Below are 18,060 nucleotides of genomic sequence, written 5' to 3'. Positions count from 1 at the left end.
GTTGTTGTTGTTGATGCGAAGAGACACAGAACACTTGTAATATGAAAAAATGATGCAATTGATGGTGCAATGGTCTGTGATGGCGTCGTGGCATTGGCATTATGTTTAAGAGAAATATGTGTAAAAATTATGAATAACATTAAGACAATAACTACAAGAGGATTGATTGATTCTATTGAATTATGTGGGAGTTTCTTTTTCTTATTATTATTATTACCTTTCTCTCTCTACATATATATATATATATATATATATATATATATATATATTTGTATATATTTATGTATACGTTAAAAAAAATCGTGTTTTAAATTTTTTTTCTTTTTTTTTCTTCAATTTTACATCAATTCTCATAGATGTTGTTTGTTGGTTTTATGTTTGTTTTAAAAAAAGAGAAAGAAGCAGCAGCGGCTAACAGCAACTTACATACATACGCTTATATATTTTAAAAGTTTTTGTCGGTTTTCTTTTTTATTATTATTTTTTTTCTTTTTTCTTTTGTTTTTCGATCTATGTAGAAATATATAGATTAATAAGATTTCCGAAAAAAAAAAAAAAATGGATTTCTTCTTTTTTTCAGAGATCGCCTGCTTAGCTCAACTAGCAAACGATAACAACTCAGTTCTGACCAGTCCAATAAGAGGGTGAGTAACCTTGTTTAGCAGCCGATTTAGTTTGACTACTATTCGGTTGGCGTTGGCCAGTGCTGTTGGAATCCTAGAAACACCAAAAAAAAAAAAAAAATTATAATAAATTACAAAGTTAAGAAGAAAAAGACGAAAAAAAAATCGAGAGAAAACAAATAGAAAAAATGATATATTCGCTTTAAATCGATTTTTTTTTATAATTCCCACCACATTAAGTTAAGAAAATGTTAGGCGATACAAGATGTCAGGAGTTTTTAGAAAATTAAAATTCATCCATTCACTCATTCACATCATTTAATGAAAACGCTTATTGGTGTAAGTTAAATTTAATTGCGATAAACTAATGCTACTCGCGTAGTTAGGTCCAAAATAATTTAGATCCGATTATATACAAGCAACCCTTTTTTTACTCGATTTTGAAATAACACTGTTCACTAATAAGAAAAAATTCAAATTCCAAAAAAAATAATTTTTTTTACACGAATTGCAAAAACAATTTTTTTTTTAAATTCTAATTTCGACAGTGTCTTGCAGAAACTCGTGTGTACAGCAACGACATACAATTTGGGGAATACAGTGATCTTAAGTGGATCGGTTTGTACCTAGACTTTTGTTAGTGGTTCGGAATACTACTAAGAAATGAAATTCTTCACTTGAATCAAACCCGACAATTGTGCTAGACACACTCGAAATATCTACCAATGGTAGCATTTTTGGTCCAATCCATTATAAACTTTCACGCTTGTTATCAACTAGCGATGAATATTTGCGAAATTGAATTTTTTTGTTCTTAATTTCAATTAAAATTTTTATATGTAGTACTAATGGACCGAATTTTCTCTGTACACTAATTTGAATATGCTTTTTGTAGTGAAAGTGGATTGTTTCAGTTTTACCAATAAATAATTTGAATTTTATGATTACTACTTTACACGACTTTTAGGGAAAATATTTAGAGTTTTTTCGTTTTACACGATTTTTTGAAGTTTTAGAACACTTTCCCAAACTTACCATATGTCGCGTGTATATTTTTGCACTATTGTTTTCTGCACGGTCTTCTAAGGAACATATCTATCGTGTAAAAAGAGTTGGATGTATATAACTCGAGCTTTTTTTTAGTTGTTATGGCTGTATTAGAGTAAATCGATCGGGATTAATTTTTTGAAAAGCACAGATTACCAAATTAACATTTGCTGCATACACTATATTACTGATCCTATTCAGAAAGTTCCGGTAATTTCAAAAGTTCCACAACTTCAGTAAGTAAAATTTGTTACTTGGAAAGACTTATTTAAGAAGTACGTTTAAATTTGCAGCCAGTTTTAATTTCGCTTCCAAGCTCATCGTTTGCTAACCGGAAAGTCATTTGCATCGTCTTAGTACTTTTGAGGTCCTGCTCTCCTGTCATAGCTCGGTTCGAATTGAGGCCTAGTGAAGTATTCTTGCTATCCATATTTTCACTTTTTCGATATTATTATGGGCTATACGTGCCCCCGAGACTCGTTCTTATCGGAAAGTCTTCCTATACTTTTTGGAAAATTTTGAACGGCTTCTTTTACGTCAATGTCTGTGTCTTGTCTTTAGGAGAAATGCTACGCACATTTTAATGGAAATTTTTTACCCAATTTTTTCCGTAGGCTGAACATCGCTGATCATATCAAAAAAAACCGGCAGATGAATATAAGTTAAACTTCGTCATCACCTACAAATTTTAGGAAGGATGGGAAAATTGTATTCCGCTATGACCGAATTTTTTATATCCATTACCGGGGTCCCAAAAACACAGTTAAGAAAAGGGAAACAACACTAAATTTCCGTATAGGATGGACGTGCTTAACTTTTTCTATTTTTGTACACTCATCATAAAAAATACTCGTCAATTTTCAGGTTTTGGTCTTTCGCCAATTTTAAATAACCACTGGCCAGGAAGGACTTCCGATATTTCTGTCAAACTTGAAGCCGGCAGCTTCAGTTTTGCGCCCAGGGCATTGTTTAGAACAGACGCTACACAGACGGACATGTCTAGATCAATTCAGAATTTTCCTAGATCTTCAAAGGTTAATGTTGCAATATTTTAACTTGCTTGCTTTAACCCATCCAAACCTATTGTCAAGGCTAAAGCTTGCACAATTTGCTTTGGTCCAATCAGATATATTGTAAGGGTAGCTAAAATACCTTACTTTAACCGTTGTATGGAGTGGATAATACTGTCTATCATTTGGCTTCCCAACTCTCGTCATAGTGGCATTAATCTCTTTAAACCGAAGATTAATTTTCCTGAATAGATTTTATAAATTTATTAGCAAACGATTGGCTATCCCCCCCCGCCCCCCCCCCCTTTTTTTTTTTTAATTGTATAATAGGTTTTCATGAAAACTTTTACAGGTTTACTTGGCTTAACCACCACCTTATGAAATATCTGAGCTACTTATTAACTATGTACGAATTTGCCTTCTAGTCGTTGTAAGTTTCGTCATTATAAACAATTAAAAACATTATAGTGCGAGTTGCCCCATTTTTAAATACTCCGGGTCGAGAAAATTGTCCGATAGTCCAATAGAGTCCGCTTTTTGGCCAAAACACATCCGCATACCAAATTTCATCAAACTATTTCAAAAGTTTCGATGCGAGAAAAGACGCTCAGACGGACAGACAATCTGAAATCAATTCAGAATCACTTTCTATAATAAAAGGCGGGTTCATCTCAATCTTATATCTTTTGGACGTTTCATACATCCTTACAAACTTAATGTCTCATTGTACCATAACCGGTTACGTAAGAATATTATACTCGGCTGTAAGTGAATCTTTTATACCCACTACCGTCGTCGTCATAAAAGATGACTAAAAAAAAAAAAACAAATTTCCATATTAAATAGGTGTGGCTAATTTCTTCTATTTTTGTGCAGTATTACCAATACAATATACCATATTATAGGTCAAATAAAAAAAGAAAAGAAGAAAATCGATGTATATATACCAGCATCTATAGTGAGTTGTAATTCCCGAAAGTATCTAACAAAATAATCCCATTATCGGCTTTCCGTTTTAAGACGGTAAATTATTATTTCCGAGGCCTTGAATTTAAGAAGCTTTACAATTTTGGCAAAGCGACTGGCCATGATTAAATTAACCCAACATTTAATATTCGATCATGAACTTGAACATTTTTAGCCACCTTTAAGTGCAGCAGCGAGTAGAATAATAACAAAATTAGTTTCAATAACATTTTGGGTGGTGAGTGGCATAGAAATGATAAAAAAAAAAAAAAAATTACAAAATTCAAAAAAAAAAAAGAGAATAAAATTAAAAGAAGCAACAACACAAACAAAATAACAACAAAACTACAATAATTCGACTACAAATGCAAATTTTAAAATTTTAAACCTAACCGATCAAAAGCCAATAATAATATATAAAAAAAAAACAAAAAAAAATTGTAATAACAAGACACTTCTTTTTTTTACCAAAAGCAGGAAACAATCATTTATTTTCTTCTGTACCTTAAAAAAAAAATTTTGTTTTATTTGTGTCTTCTTTTGTAGCATTAAATATTTTTAGAAAACTTTGCCATTTTAAGTAATTTTGTTATAAAAAGCCAGAGTTAATTGTAGTTTTGTTTAATTAAGAGACGTTATGTATTAAAAGATATAATGTAAGAGTGAAAGTTTGTGCATGTAAGAGACAGTTAAAGAAATAGACAAAGAGATCGATAGATAGATAGATAGATAAAGAGAGAGAGAGAGAGAGATAGAAAGAGTAAGAGACATTAACTTACCCGGCGGGATGAATTGTGAATCCTGCCGTCCATCTAACGTAGTCCCATAAAAAACCAAAAGAAAAAATAATAAAAATAATAAATATCCAACAATTTCCGCTTTTTTTTTTTTAAAACTTTTTTTTTTTTTTTTTTTTGTTGTTGTTTAATGTGCAAAATTTATCTAAGAAAACTTTCTCTAGAATAGTCAAACATTTGGAAATAAAAAGACTAGAGAATAGAGTAAAAAAAAATACGCTTTAAAAACCTCAAAATAAATATTAATTTTTAATAAATACGTTTTTAATTAACCCCATATAAAAAAATAATTTAATAAATAGATGTGTGAATGAGTATCATAGTAATCATAATTCCGAATAACAGTGGAGAGTGGAATACATGAGTGAGAGTGACAGTGATGAGGTGGTGTATGAGGTTTCTAAAAAGTACGACTAATTTTTATTTTATTTTTTTTTTTTATAAATGACCTTTTTTTAGTGCTTACTAGTGCTGCTTTTTTATTTATCAAAATTATTTTTAAAATTAAGGCAAAGTTTTGTAAAAATATTTACATGTACTGAAATACGTGTGTGCATGTAAAATAGAAAAAAAAAAAAAAAAAACGCAATGAAAAATTTTTTTCTTTTAAAGCCAGAATAGCGCGGCACGATGGGAGGAAATTCATTAACCACTGTTGTAATTTGAAAAAAATTGATTTTGATGCAATCCTTTCTTAAATTTAATTATTAATAAATTACTGCTTGCTACAGCTCACCCGCACATTACAAGCCAACTTTGACGCTTTTAAAAGATCGATCAAATCTATCGATCTTTACTCTCAACAGTTAATAAGCACGCCTTCACTTACGAGGAGGCCCAAGAGAAGCTGTCGTGAAGATACATTGTTTTGCAATTACGCGATTCGTTCAACAACTTTATGTCATATTGTGTTACCCCGCTGAAACGACATCTCGGAAATTGTTTAGATTTTCCCATATGTCAATATTTTCGCGTATTGTCATGTCACCAATTACACATCGTTGGCTTATTCGCTGAGGGATATTATAGGGCGCTCGTCAGGGCTATTCATAATTGTATTGTTACGATCTTTGCAGGGTACATATAAAATGGACTCAACCGTGTCCGAATGTTTTACCGAATTGAAAGTTTAAAAGTAAAGCAAATGAGAAGCAAGTAAAATAACTAAAGCTGGGCACAGCCTACTATTAACAATAATACACTACCCTACAGCTATCCATATATCGACATTTCAGAGCATGGCTTTATATGGGAAGTGTTTGACCCGAATCATTTTCTCTAGCATTCGTTACTTGGACCAAAACAGATAAACAGATAGGCTTGGAAAATGATTGTAAATCGATCGGTATAACAAACAGTCCGTCCATCCCAAGTCCTTCTGGATGTTGTCTACAATCCGCACAAACTTAATACATCTTTGTATTGCAAATGGTGTAGGGTGTAGTAATAAATAGAAATTGATTAAAGTTTTGCTCATTTTAATTGAAAGTAAGTTATATATATATATATATATATATATATGTATATGGCTAGGAAACCAAATTAAAAATGGACGCAATTTCTCGAAAATTCACCTTCACTTGCTACGATTCACTTCACGTGCACAAAAAAGGTATATTGGTTCAATATGAGGATTGCTGTCGAAGAAATTTATTTTCCCCCTGCAAAATCTTTCATGCTACCAAACCACAGAAATGCAAAAGCAAAAGCAAATAAGGGATAACGTAGTGAAAAGTTGCTCAAAACTAAAATTTTTTCGTTCTCTTAGCGAACGGACATTGCAGCACGAGATCATTATTAAATCTGTTAACTTTTTTTAAGTATCATATTGGCATTTGACTGCAACTGCAATGACATGCAACTTTAACTTTAATGAATCCGTGCACAGACAGCAAGTGCTACGCGTTAAAATTAATTAAACTTTCGAACTAAGTTTGTGCGGGTTACTGTTATTGCTTCGCGTCCAGGTTACAAATAAATATGTTTGAGGAACATTTGTTGCCTAAATTTGAAGAATGCCGGGTTCAATGAATTTCACGAAATTCCAACATTGAAGGCTCATGTAGATCTTGAAATTTACCCTTCTTTCAATTATTTTCTCTGGGTTTTTTTTTTTTTTTTTTGTTTTTTTTTAAGCACAAGTTATTAGAATCATTTCGGCAACAATTTCCTCGGTGGATGGAAATCAATGGATTAAATGAGTTAGCGAAATTTTGAGAAGGAAGCCATATACTTTTTTCGTATACAATTTTAATGGATGGGTGATGCTTTTCAATAAAGATTTGAATAAATATTTTAATTATTTTATGATTTATTTTTGAAAAAAAATCTAACCTTACATTAACTTTTGAGGCTTTTTTTTAAATGATTGCATCATCTCGAATTCGATTAAGTGCTAGTGCCGTAACTACGTAAAAAATGTTTATGAACCTATCAATTATCATCATTACGGGATTTGCATTTGATTTTTTACTGTTTTACTGTTTACTGTGCGGTAAAAGTTGAATCACATTTTTCTACTACACTTGAAAATGAAATAATTAATATAAGAGGCGAATGAAAAATATAAAGGAAAGCATAGAGATAAACACACAGGCTAGCTACATATACAGCAAACAAGAAATGATACTAAAAAGTAGTATATGAATAAAAAGCACATTACAATGTCAGTAAAAATCAAATTGATTGATATAATGCTATTTAGCTATATTAGCTGTAATCTAAGCTGAATTTAATTAAATAATTAATGAAACGATTGGCGGATGTATAGCGAATCGCATATCCATTGGAAGCAAACTAGGTTTAAATAAACCAATTATAATGTTATGATTTTACCTGATGTATGGGTGGGTGAATCATATGATGTCCGGCAGCCGGCATGGTAGGTAAATACATGCCATATGGCTGAGCCGAAGTACCTCCAGCGGCTTGCGTATTAGGCATATTAAATGGTGGTGGAGTACCAGAATGAAAATTCTGCTTTTCGTACGACTACAAAAAAAAAAAAAAAAACAGGACGATATAACGCGAGATATGTAAAATAATAAAGTGAATATTTTACTTACATTGACTTTATTAAGCGCTACATGTCCTTTACCATACATGGATGACGTAATATCTGAGGCGGTACCTGCTTGAGGGGGATTTGTAACATTTTGAGATTTTGTTTGTTGATTAACACTCGACGGATAAGTGCCTTTTGTATAGTCTTGCGAAGCCTGCGAGAGAGCATCATAATTTGTCGATCCATAACCCGTATTATACGATGGCTTTGGAAATTGACCACCTGATGCAGTATTGGCGGCTGGAATTTGCTGAAATAATTAAAAAAAACAGAAAGAGAAAATTGAATATATTTTCCTTATAAAATTAATTCATAATAAAATATTTAACTACCGGATAAATGGCTGGCGTGCCATATTGAAAACTACCCGGCATTACGTTACCACCATAAAAGTAAGCATAAGGAACATTAAGCATTGGTCCACTAGAACCGGCTTGTTGTGACATAGTGCTGGAAACCTAGAAAATAAAATAAAAAAAATATATTTAACTTTTCTTTTCATTTATGCTTAAGAATTATTAAGAATTTGTTGTACTTACATTACTAACAGGGCTGGAATTATTGTCAGTTCTGGCGAAACGACCATCAGTCATTGCTGAATACGCTACTGAACCTAAATTATCACGGCCGGCTCCTAAACTGGTGGGTGTGTAATTCAAATCGTAATAACCTTGCTATAAAACATTTAGAGAGAACATTAATCATAAAAATTTCTTTAAATTCATTTTCAAAAACAAAATATATATAATTTGTTGGTGTTAATACAAAAATTCATTTTGGGAAGGCGAGATGTGAACTTGTTAGAATAAGGACGAGTTTAGCTATTTACATATGATAAAAAGAAAGTGTTTTTTTTTTTTTAAATTTATTTTTTTTTTTTTTTGTTAAATTTTGGTTCAATGCAATGCAATAGAAACGTAAACATGACAAAAGAAGAAAGATGGATCGTATCACAAATGAATGAAATAAGGTACATAAGAAAACGAAAAAAAAAAATTGAAAAATTGTAGTCTCTTTCGTTACTTTAAAAATAGTCTAATATATCAATTAAAAAAGAATTACTGGTTAATGTGACGTAACTGACGATAATATACAGTTACAGCTTTTACAAATAAGAGAGAAAACAGCCCAGCAGCTCATCGTTCTACCTACTATTCCATTTAATTAGAAAAAATCTCCTGAAAGTTTTTAAACAGATTGTGACACAAGTAAACAAGTGAATACACAATAGAGGAACGCGGCCTGTCAGCAATTGCCCTACAAAATTCCATTTAATACAGCTACCTATGTAAACATCTTTCATATTAAGGCTTTATATGGAGAGTGATCGAAATCGTTTTCATTAGCATTCTTTCTTGTGCCAGAACATGTCGGTGAATCAAATTTCATCAAACTATTTCAAACGTTACGACCGGTAGGTTGAATCTAACAAAACAAGACCGGCCGGACAGGCTTAAACCACTGTGGTTTCCACGGTGTCGGTGTAATCAAGGATGGGTGTTGCGTATAATCCGTATAAACTTAATGTTACCTTATACCACAAGTGGGGTAACGTGTACGAAAGATGAAATGTTTAGTTTTTTCGATTTTGCTTTCGCTCTTGGCTTTTGTAGGTACATTTATGAGGGCATTTTGGAATCTCCTCTGTGAAATTTCGTTATGTGCGCTAAGCGTCAACATTCTCTCAACACTGTATCTGGGTGAGAAAGATGACTTACAGAAATCGAAATTTCCAAATAGAGGAATATATAGGGGTCGTCATCGACATACACTTCTAATGATTTTATATCAAGCTACCTACAAAGTACAATGCATTTTGCAATTAATGAAATTCCATGCTAGAATATTGTTTAAGGGTAAACAGCTACCCAATGTGGGCTCTAATAATAAGTAAGCAAAACAAAAATCATGAAAAACTGCTAATATGAAACATGAAATGATAAAAAGCGATGAGTACAACAAAGAAATGTACGATTGGCTGATGAAAGACGATATTTCGTTATCCATCCTCTTCGGCGTTGTTTAAGGTGTTCATTTGATAGTTCAACATATAATTTAAGTACACACAGATGGTATTTGCATGAAAATAGTAAAGAGAGACAATATTTTGATTTAAAGATTGTGCGTGGCATGGCTCTAAAATATTCACATTGTCGTAGATGTGTTTCACACGAATCTTTACATTCATCAATAAAAGATATTAATCTTGCGAAACTCAGATATAGTCACCGAAAAGCCTCTAAAGTATATATAAGTGCCGCACTCACACTTTTCGAATCGATCAATTTCATAAAACCAAAGGGGGAGAAAAGTGATAAAACGGTTTATTTGACATTGTCTTATATACAGTGCTTAGAAAGTGATAAAAATATATAGATTTTTACTAAGTATTTATTTTTTTGATTGCCTCGTTAAAAATTTTTCCAACTAAATTCTTCCATCACCATATGGTGGAGTTGGTGTCTGAGAGTTATTGCTTATTGCACCCACCATCAAAAGGTGGGGGTATGTAACACCCGAAAAGAAGCTTCAGAGAGCCTATAATGTATATGCATTCTTGATCAACGGGAAATGCTGTATTGATTAAATCGTCTGTGTTGCGTTTGTTGTTGGCACTCTTCTTAAGATATCAACTTCAAATTTGGTAGAAACATTGAAAGTCTTTGCACGCTGGTTTTTATTGGAAATGGGCCAAATTGGTAAGAGCAAAAAAGCTCGCAAGGTGGCGCAATCTGAACGCAACTCCAATTAGCTTAACAAAAATTTGTGGGTTTTTTCGCGTTAGTTAGAAATGATAAAAGTTAGAATGGAAAAATGGAAGCAACCGGCCATGCCCACACAAAGTTACAAGTAGTTAAATTTTACTTTTTTTCACAAAAAAAAAAAATTCAGAAAGCAAAGTTAATCGATTCGACAAGTGAGGCATATTTCATATGAGCAAAAAACTCTGCATTTTTTCACCTTTTTTGAATCGCGTTCGCAAAAGTTAGGGATAGGAAAATGAAACCTATTTTAATTTTTCGTTGATGGCCCTTGATTAGGTTTTGGAACAGAAAGAAAAGCAAGTTGAAATGGAAATGGAATAAAACTTATCGTTAACATACTCCATTGATAGCCAAGGATCAATATGAGCTCAATCCAGCCATAACATTTAGCATTTAGAGTAGGAAAAAAAATATATATCTTTCAGGTCATCACAGATGCACGTTAATCTAGAAAAATCATCAAGAATTTAAGCGAAAAGATGGCGTAGTCCGTCCTCGCTATCGATGACAATGTACTTTAGTGTAGAGGAATATTGATGGAAAAGGTACTATCGATATGTTTTTATTTAGAAACTTGCCACACATAGAAACTGACCTGAACTTTGACAAAACCACTCTAATATCCGACTTTTCGTCTTGAGCAAGTAGGTTCTTCTTACTGATATACCGACCACATTTACATCGAAAAATTAAAAAAAAAAAAAAAAAAAAAAAAAAAAAACATACAATGATATATAGGAACTCTTTTGACACAAAAAACCTATTCATTTTGGCAAACAGAACTGAAACATTGCTATATTCTGATTCGTCAAGGGTTGATATAGAGCCTCGAATGCTCTTAAATAATTTAAAATATAAGAAATCCAAATGTCGAGCTTATGATTATTAAATGGGGAAGATGAAAATTAGATTTGTAAAAATGAGAAATAATTAAGGGAAATATTTTTATCAAAATGGGTTGATAATTTAGAATTAATGTGATTGGCTTTTTCAATATAATTGTTAATAAAAGAACTATTACTATTTTTGTTTATATTGCGTTGCATTTCGCCATCAACTCACCACGTGTGGTACTCTCTGTTGCATCATTTGTAAATCCTCATAAGAATAAACTGGTTGCTGATAGTATGGCAATGAAGTCTGTATATATTGACTAACCATTTGAATGTTGGGAACCATTCCGCTACCAGCACCTCCGGCCCCGGCCGCTGCTGCACTACCAGCAACGCCACCGCTATTTTTATTTGTCGCCGACGAAACAGCAGCAGCTGCTGCTGCAGCGGCTACTACTGATGATGCAGCACCGGTACTGCTGTTTACAACACCGCTACCAGTACTGCTACTATTATTGGACACATTTGATGCATTATTACTATTGCTATTACTGGCTGTTCCAGCATTTACGTTAACAGCCGAGGCCACATTTGAACCGGTATTAGTAACACCCGAACTTGCGCCAGTTTGACTATTACTACCGACGCCGCTATTATTGTTGTTATTATCTAAAGAAGAAGGTATAAGTGTTATTTAAATTGATCATTGTTATGTGCATTTAAAGATAACGGGATCATACTATTTGGGGGAGCATTACCCGAATTGACCGCACTCGTAACGGCATTAACTGCCGAGCCACTGTTGCTAACTGCATTGCCAGATGAAACGCTATGTAAATGCATAGAAAGAAAACGATAAAATCAATATGAAATTGACATGACAACATGATATAACTGATAACATATAATGGCTATAACAATCTAGATCAAAAGTAGGAACAAATAAGCTTACCTTTCGTAATGTGATGGATTTGATGAAGCTGATGTCTCCTTTAACTTTGCGCTAGCGCTAAAGTTGCTGTACTGAGTCGATGAAGTGTTTGTGTTACCGGAATATCTAAACGTTATATAGAACAATACAAAATGACATTACGAAACACAAAAAACAAAGCTAAAGTATTAGCAAATTAAGCAAATACCTAATTGCTTCACTTTTAAGTAGCGTACAAACATTCGGATTGTCTGGCAGAGAAGCTGAACGTCAAAATAATCCCCATCACAATCTTAAACTTATTACGTACAAAATAGGTCTTATTAAGCATTTTTATAGCCTGCACCAATTGTGGTTCCTACTGCGCCGGTCAACTCAGAACCACTTCCTGATCTGAATTAAGCATGCCGTCCGCCTTTTTTATTTTGTCTACAACCCGCACTCTACCATTTTTTGGGATATTTAAAAAATTTTACTACAATGACAGATCTGGCCCAAGGTGGGACACTATTGAAAATAGTTCGGAATAGTTCGAGCCACTTTTTCGTCAACTTCCCATACAGTGCATTATTTTGAAAAGTCATTACGTGAATAACTGTACTAAGCGCAGTGGTCTAGGACAGTATGCCTTGTCCCACTACAGTGTTTTTACTTCTTAAATTTTGAATCTCAGTGAAATTTTTTCAATAACAATTAATTTTGATATCATCGAAACCTTTTAGATATTCTAAGAGGAAAATAATGAATATTTTATTAGTCTTGCATAAATCTTTGATAGCGAATATATGACAAAGTTTCTTCTCAATGAAGGGCACGTACGTAAATGGTTCGAGTTCGGTTTTATTTTTTTACAAGCACCATATCTTTTCCCGTTTCTATGATGAGGATAAAAATTTATACATTTCAGAATTTTTTTTTTTTTTTTTTTGCAGAGAAAAATTCAAAGCAATATTTTCATAAATTGTGGAGCTTTTCTCAACCCCTTCTGAAAGACATCTACAAAACTAAAAAACTACTTTCATAATACCATTAAAAAAAATTTTTTACAAAATTTACGCACATACCCGGTATTATTCGATAGACCAGCGTTACCATAAACGCTCTGGCCAGCTTGGTAGGCATTCTGTTGGGATCCATAGGCTGACGACAAATAGCTCGTATTTGCATTTGCCCTGTGTATATAGCAGGCGACACAACGTGGTTGATCATCGAGCAAATAATAATAATAGTAATAGACAAGAACGCAAAGCACATAGTATGATAATACAAGCGATTTTACAAGCAATTGACCAATAAGTCAACACAAGTTAAATAATATTAACAATGAAACAGAAGGAAAAAAATTTTAAAAAAATATAAAAAACAACATCTGTCAGCGAAGATTTCGACAGAATACAATCTTAAAATCAAATCAACTTACGTTGTATTATTACTGCCGCTGCCACCAACTGAGGGAATGTTTTGCGTTGTACTACCGCCACCTACTGAACCAGAGGCCGCAACATTTGACGCACCTTGTGCATTAGCTGTTACTTGTTGTTGTTGTTGGTGTTGCTGATACGAATTCACAGAATTCTGTTGATAAGAACCATAAGTCTGAGGTTGGTAAGTATTAGCAACCGAAGACTATAAATTTAAAAAATTATTAAACAAATTAATTAAAACATTGCAAATATTTTGTAAATTCTTTGAATACCTACCTGTACATTGCCATAGTTAGAATTGTTGTAACCTTGTGTGGCCACGGATGGTTGGTACACATTTACGGCAGCTTTATTGGCAACATTTGCACTACCTTGGTAGGCACTTTGATAGCCGCTAGCCACCACAGCATTACTGTTAGTCTGACTATAAGGATCGTTTTTGGTCAATTGATCTAAAGCAACATTGCCTGTGACTGTACCGGAGCTACCAACTCCTGAAACCTGTTGTTGCACTTGTTGTTGTTGCTGAGACGGTCGCTGCGTGTAACCCGCCGATAAGGAGTCCTAAAATTAAATGCTTATACACATTCTTCGTCTTTTTTTTTTTTTTTTTTTTTTTTTGCTCACCAAATGGCTACCTTGTAGCCCAGTTGACAATGATACCTGCTGCTGTTGTTGCGTTACTTGTTGTTGCTGCTGTGCCAAAACACCCGCCTTTGTTTGGCTTTCATACGATGTAACCACATCTTGTGGCGTCTGGACCATACCTTTCTGCGACTGCTGCTGCGTCTGTTGCTGTTGCTGTTGAGCTTCAATTGTAACTGATGTATTAAACTTATCAGGTATGTTCTCGAACGTATCCTCTGTACCGAAGTCTAAAGCACCAAATTGTACATCCAAATAACCAATGTTATTCAAAGAATCACCAGGCATTTCAACAGCTGTCGAGGGTATCTGAAACGACAAACAACATGAAAATAATGTCATCGCCCTTGGGGAGTCACAGAGATGAACATATCGAATTTATTTAATTGTGAAGACAGGGTTTTTTCATTCGCGATTCGATATGTCTTTCAGTTTTCAGTCGCAGTTAAATCGCAAATAATTCTGGAAAATGTTTTCTACTGCTCTTGTTTTTTATACCCGTCATTGTAAGATGAACGTACACTTATTTTTTTTTTTTTTTTTTTTTCATCATGTACGTAACACCCAAAAGGAAGCTTCACAGACCCTATAAGGTATATATATTCTTGATCAGCGTGAAACTCTGAATTGATGTCTGTCCGTCTCTTTGTGGTTGCGTGGTATGTGTTCCTGGCACTCCGCTGTTCGCAAAAATTAAGGTGTCGACTTCAAATTTGATAGAAACATTGCAAATTTCTGCTCGCAGGTTAGTATTGAAAATGGGCCAAAGTGGTTAGAGCAGAAATCCGCAGTGTGGCGTAATCTGAACACAACTTCATTTATCTCGTTACTTAGAAATGATTAAAGTTAGAAGGCTCTACTCCACTCTTTACGTCCAAACAATGTTATGAGTAATTAAATTTTATTTTTTCATTTTTTTGAGGTTCCATGCTCATTTACCATAAGACAAACAAGACAGAATGTTCAAAACTGTTTTGTACCCTCCACAAACGAATATGTACTATCTGCCTAAAAATAGGTTTAATCAGTTTATCGGTTTAATTTTAAAATGTCTATGAACACGATTAATTTTTTCTTAATAACAGTATGGGTATCAAATAAGAGAACTTGGAGAACAGAATATGAAATACGTAGCGATGAGTATGCGGGATTTGGCCCCCGCAGAGTATAACTTTCTAACTTGTTTGAAATTTACTTTAATTTTTCAACGTTTTTGAGAGCCAATCCACGGACAGTGCCGCATGGACATTTGATGATCAGTAAGCTTTTTTTGTCATGATGATGGTCATGTATATAATGTAATGTAAAGTTCTCAAATTAGTGGATATCGAAACTTACTTTTGAAGGCGGCGGTAGCTTAGCACGTGCCCTCCGCACTTGCGGCTGCTGATTGCTACCCAGCTGGGCTGCAAGATCCGTACCAGCAGCATTACCCGTTGCCGCTGAACCAAATACATTGGCATATGAGGTTTGATATTGAACTGAAGCAGGGTTCTGCCCATAATTTGACATTTGTTGCACCTGTTGTTGTTGCTGCTGAACATTAGCCACGGCCGCTACTGCATTTGCGGCAGCGCTCTGTGATGTTAACGAATTAAAATACTGCGATTGTTCGGCGGATAGAGTCGCTGAAGTCTTTAGCTGTGGCGTCAATTGTTGTTGTTGTTGTTGCTGCTGCTGAACTTGTTGCACCAAATTAGCTGCTGCGTTTGCAGCATTAGTAAAACTGTCCACAGTCGCGCCAAATTGTGTGGCCGTTGCATTTGCGTATTGTGTGTTGCTACTATTCATCAAGCTACTACTACCGCCTCCAACAATAGTTTGCTGCTGTAGTTGTGGAGTACTGCTTACAGCAGCACTATACTGCATTAATGGAGTAGTGTTGGCCGACGGCAGTACATTTGCAGACGTCATACCACTGCTGCTGTCGTCTACCAGACTAGAGCCAGCCCCAACGGCATTGCCAACTAAAGCATTCAAATGAGATCCCTGCGACTGCCCTGTTGTTGTTCCGCCACCAATAACTGAAGTGCCCAGATGGTGTTCCAGACCTGGTGGTGCCGTTAGCTCCGCAGCACTATTAGCAGATCCGCTGCTGTTCACAGTGCCACTAAGCACACTAGCTGCCGTTTGGTTAGGTAGATTGCTTGTCGTGAATACCTTACTGTTTTTGAGAGAGCCGACATATTCTTCGTTATCCCAGTCACCCCAAGCATCATCTTGCGTTTGCTGCTGTAATTTTTCCGCGTTTTGTGCTATGGTGTTGTCCCACAATTCAACTTCTTGATGGTCATCATTTGCATTGTAACGCGAACCGTATTCATTGCGATCTGCGCGTCCGCCTGCGCCTCGACCAGCGCCGACTCGGCCACCACCACGCCGTCCCACATAGCCGGAACCACGGCCACTACGACCACCTCCACGTTGGTTGCTTCGATAATTATCATTAGTGCGGTCATCACGATCTAATCCTCTTGAATTACGTTCATTTTCACGTGCCTCTCTACCCCGCCCTAAAAGGAACATTAACATTAACGCCAACTATCTAAGGAGTTATAGCAAATGGAAACTTACAACCACGACTGTCGGTCCCACCGCGACCATTACGATTATTGTTCCGATTACGTGACTTCTCACGTTTGTCCGTATTGGCATTATTATCGACCCACTCACCATCGCCAACATTGTCCTGTACAGCATTTGCAGCTTTGTTTTTTTTCTTCTTCGAAGATCTTTCAAATGCCCCCTGAAGGGCACAGTAATATATATGAGTATTTTCAACTGAACAAAAAATCATGTACATACCACTGGCAAGGTTTCTAAAAGAAATACTACAGCCCGCTCCAAATTGTTGTCACACTCATTTAAAGCACAACACACCTCCTCTTCGGAACGCTGGGTCATTTCAATAAGTGTGAAGACCTTTTCGCGCATCTGTGGATCTTCCGATATATTGGCTTCAATTATCTGAGCTATGCGGAGTTGTTCAGCAGTTGGCTGCAATTTACGCAAATATTAGATCCAAAATATTCGTTATAGTGTATAGCAAACATACCGTTGGATGAGATTTCTCTTTTTCTGTTTTGATTAAATCTGTTTTCTTGTGAGAATGTATGACTGAGGAATCACCCCCTCCACCACCACCACTTCCAGAGTTTGATTTCTTTTGATTGCGACTGCCGCCGCTGCTTCGATTTTGTGTGCTCATATCTATGTACACTGTATTTACAAGTAAGCTGGAGGAAAAAAAAATAAAAATAAAAATGGAAACATAAACACAAACAGTAAACAGGCGCTTCTACTGTAATAGTGTAAGCACACGGGCGCAGGCAATGTGCCAAAATACGGGCGATCGGTTCAATGAGCTTATTGTTATGTTGGGCATAAACACCTTAGAACAAGAAAAAAAAGTTACGAAACTTCCCAAGAATCACCGTTTTAAATTGACAAAAACATATTCCATCTATAAAATAAAATGAATTATTTTAAAACTCTCTAAAAAAAAACAAAGGGCAAAATTAAGGTTTTCCCGAATTCTCTACAAAAATTCTTTAAAACTCTTTCTTTAAAAATATTTATTCCCCATTTTTTCTCAACAAAGAGCGAACTTAATTTTCACATCACGTATACATTCATTACACACACGCACATTAAGACGACAGAACAACACACACACAAGAAACACATTTCTGCGACACCAAAAATTTCTATTGAATTTCTACTCATATTTCAAAGATTTTTTTTGTAAAATAAAACCAACTTTCACGTGGAGTATTTCTCTTTGTCGATTTTTTTAATAATTACTTTTTTAATTTCAAACAAAAGACTATTCATACCTTAGATTAGCGTTTAATACACTAATTACATACACAAAAAATTGATTTACAACAATTTCAACTGAAGTCTTTTTAAGTTCGCTTCGGTTTTTCTTTTTTCGCTTTACTTTTGTGCTCGG

General features: G+C 34.6%; 1 protein-coding gene across 5 annotated transcripts; it reads right to left on the bottom strand.

The window, feature by feature from the left end:
• Positions 1-618: 618 nt before the first annotated feature.
• On the bottom strand, positions 619-17,335 carry LOC119636870 (protein lingerer). 5 transcript variants are annotated; one of them, XM_038032536.1, is made up of 17 exons: positions 17,161-17,335; positions 16,911-17,102; positions 16,680-16,851; positions 15,444-16,618; positions 14,088-14,414; positions 13,737-14,024; positions 13,457-13,662; positions 13,101-13,208; positions 12,058-12,162; positions 11,846-11,934; positions 11,335-11,774; positions 8,047-8,181; positions 7,840-7,965; positions 7,509-7,757; positions 7,279-7,434; positions 4,426-4,458; positions 619-717 (listed from the first exon to the last, which is right to left on the bottom strand). In XM_038032536.1, the coding sequence occupies exons 1-17, from the start codon at positions 17,311-17,313 to the stop codon at positions 619-621; spliced, it is 4,053 nt and encodes a 1,350-aa protein (XP_037888464.1). In that variant the 5' UTR covers positions 17,314-17,335. The 5 variants fall into 5 exon arrangements, with proteins under 5 accessions (XP_037888464.1, XP_037888465.1, XP_037888466.1 ...); XM_038032537.1 differs by having other exon boundaries at positions 11,864-11,934; XM_038032538.1 differs by lacking the exon at positions 4,426-4,458.
• Between the last annotated feature and the right edge of the window lie 725 nt (positions 17,336-18,060).

This window comes from Glossina fuscipes, unplaced genomic scaffold (genome assembly GCF_014805625.2).
Source record: "Glossina fuscipes isolate IAEA_lab_2018 unplaced genomic scaffold, Yale_Gfus_2 42, whole genome shotgun sequence".
NCBI lineage: Eukaryota > Metazoa > Arthropoda > Insecta > Diptera > Glossinidae > Glossina > Glossina fuscipes.
Note: the sequence above shows the minus strand (reverse complement) of the source record. Positions and strands in the feature narration are given on the sequence as shown.

Excerpts from the sequence above, each read along its gene's own strand:
- LOC119636870 (XM_038032536.1), bottom strand. The coding sequence starts at position 17,313 with ATGAGCACACAAAATCGAAGCAGCGGCGGCAGTCGCAATCAAAAGAAA. Across the intron at positions 14,415-15,443 it reads AGCTACCGCCGCCTTCAAAA|ATACCCTCGACAGCTGTTGA; the intron begins GTAAGTTTCGAT and ends TTGTCGTTTCAG. Across the intron at positions 4,459-7,278 it reads TTCACCCACCCATACATCAG|ATGGACGGCAGGATTCACAA; the intron begins GTAAAATCATAA and ends GGACTACGTTAG.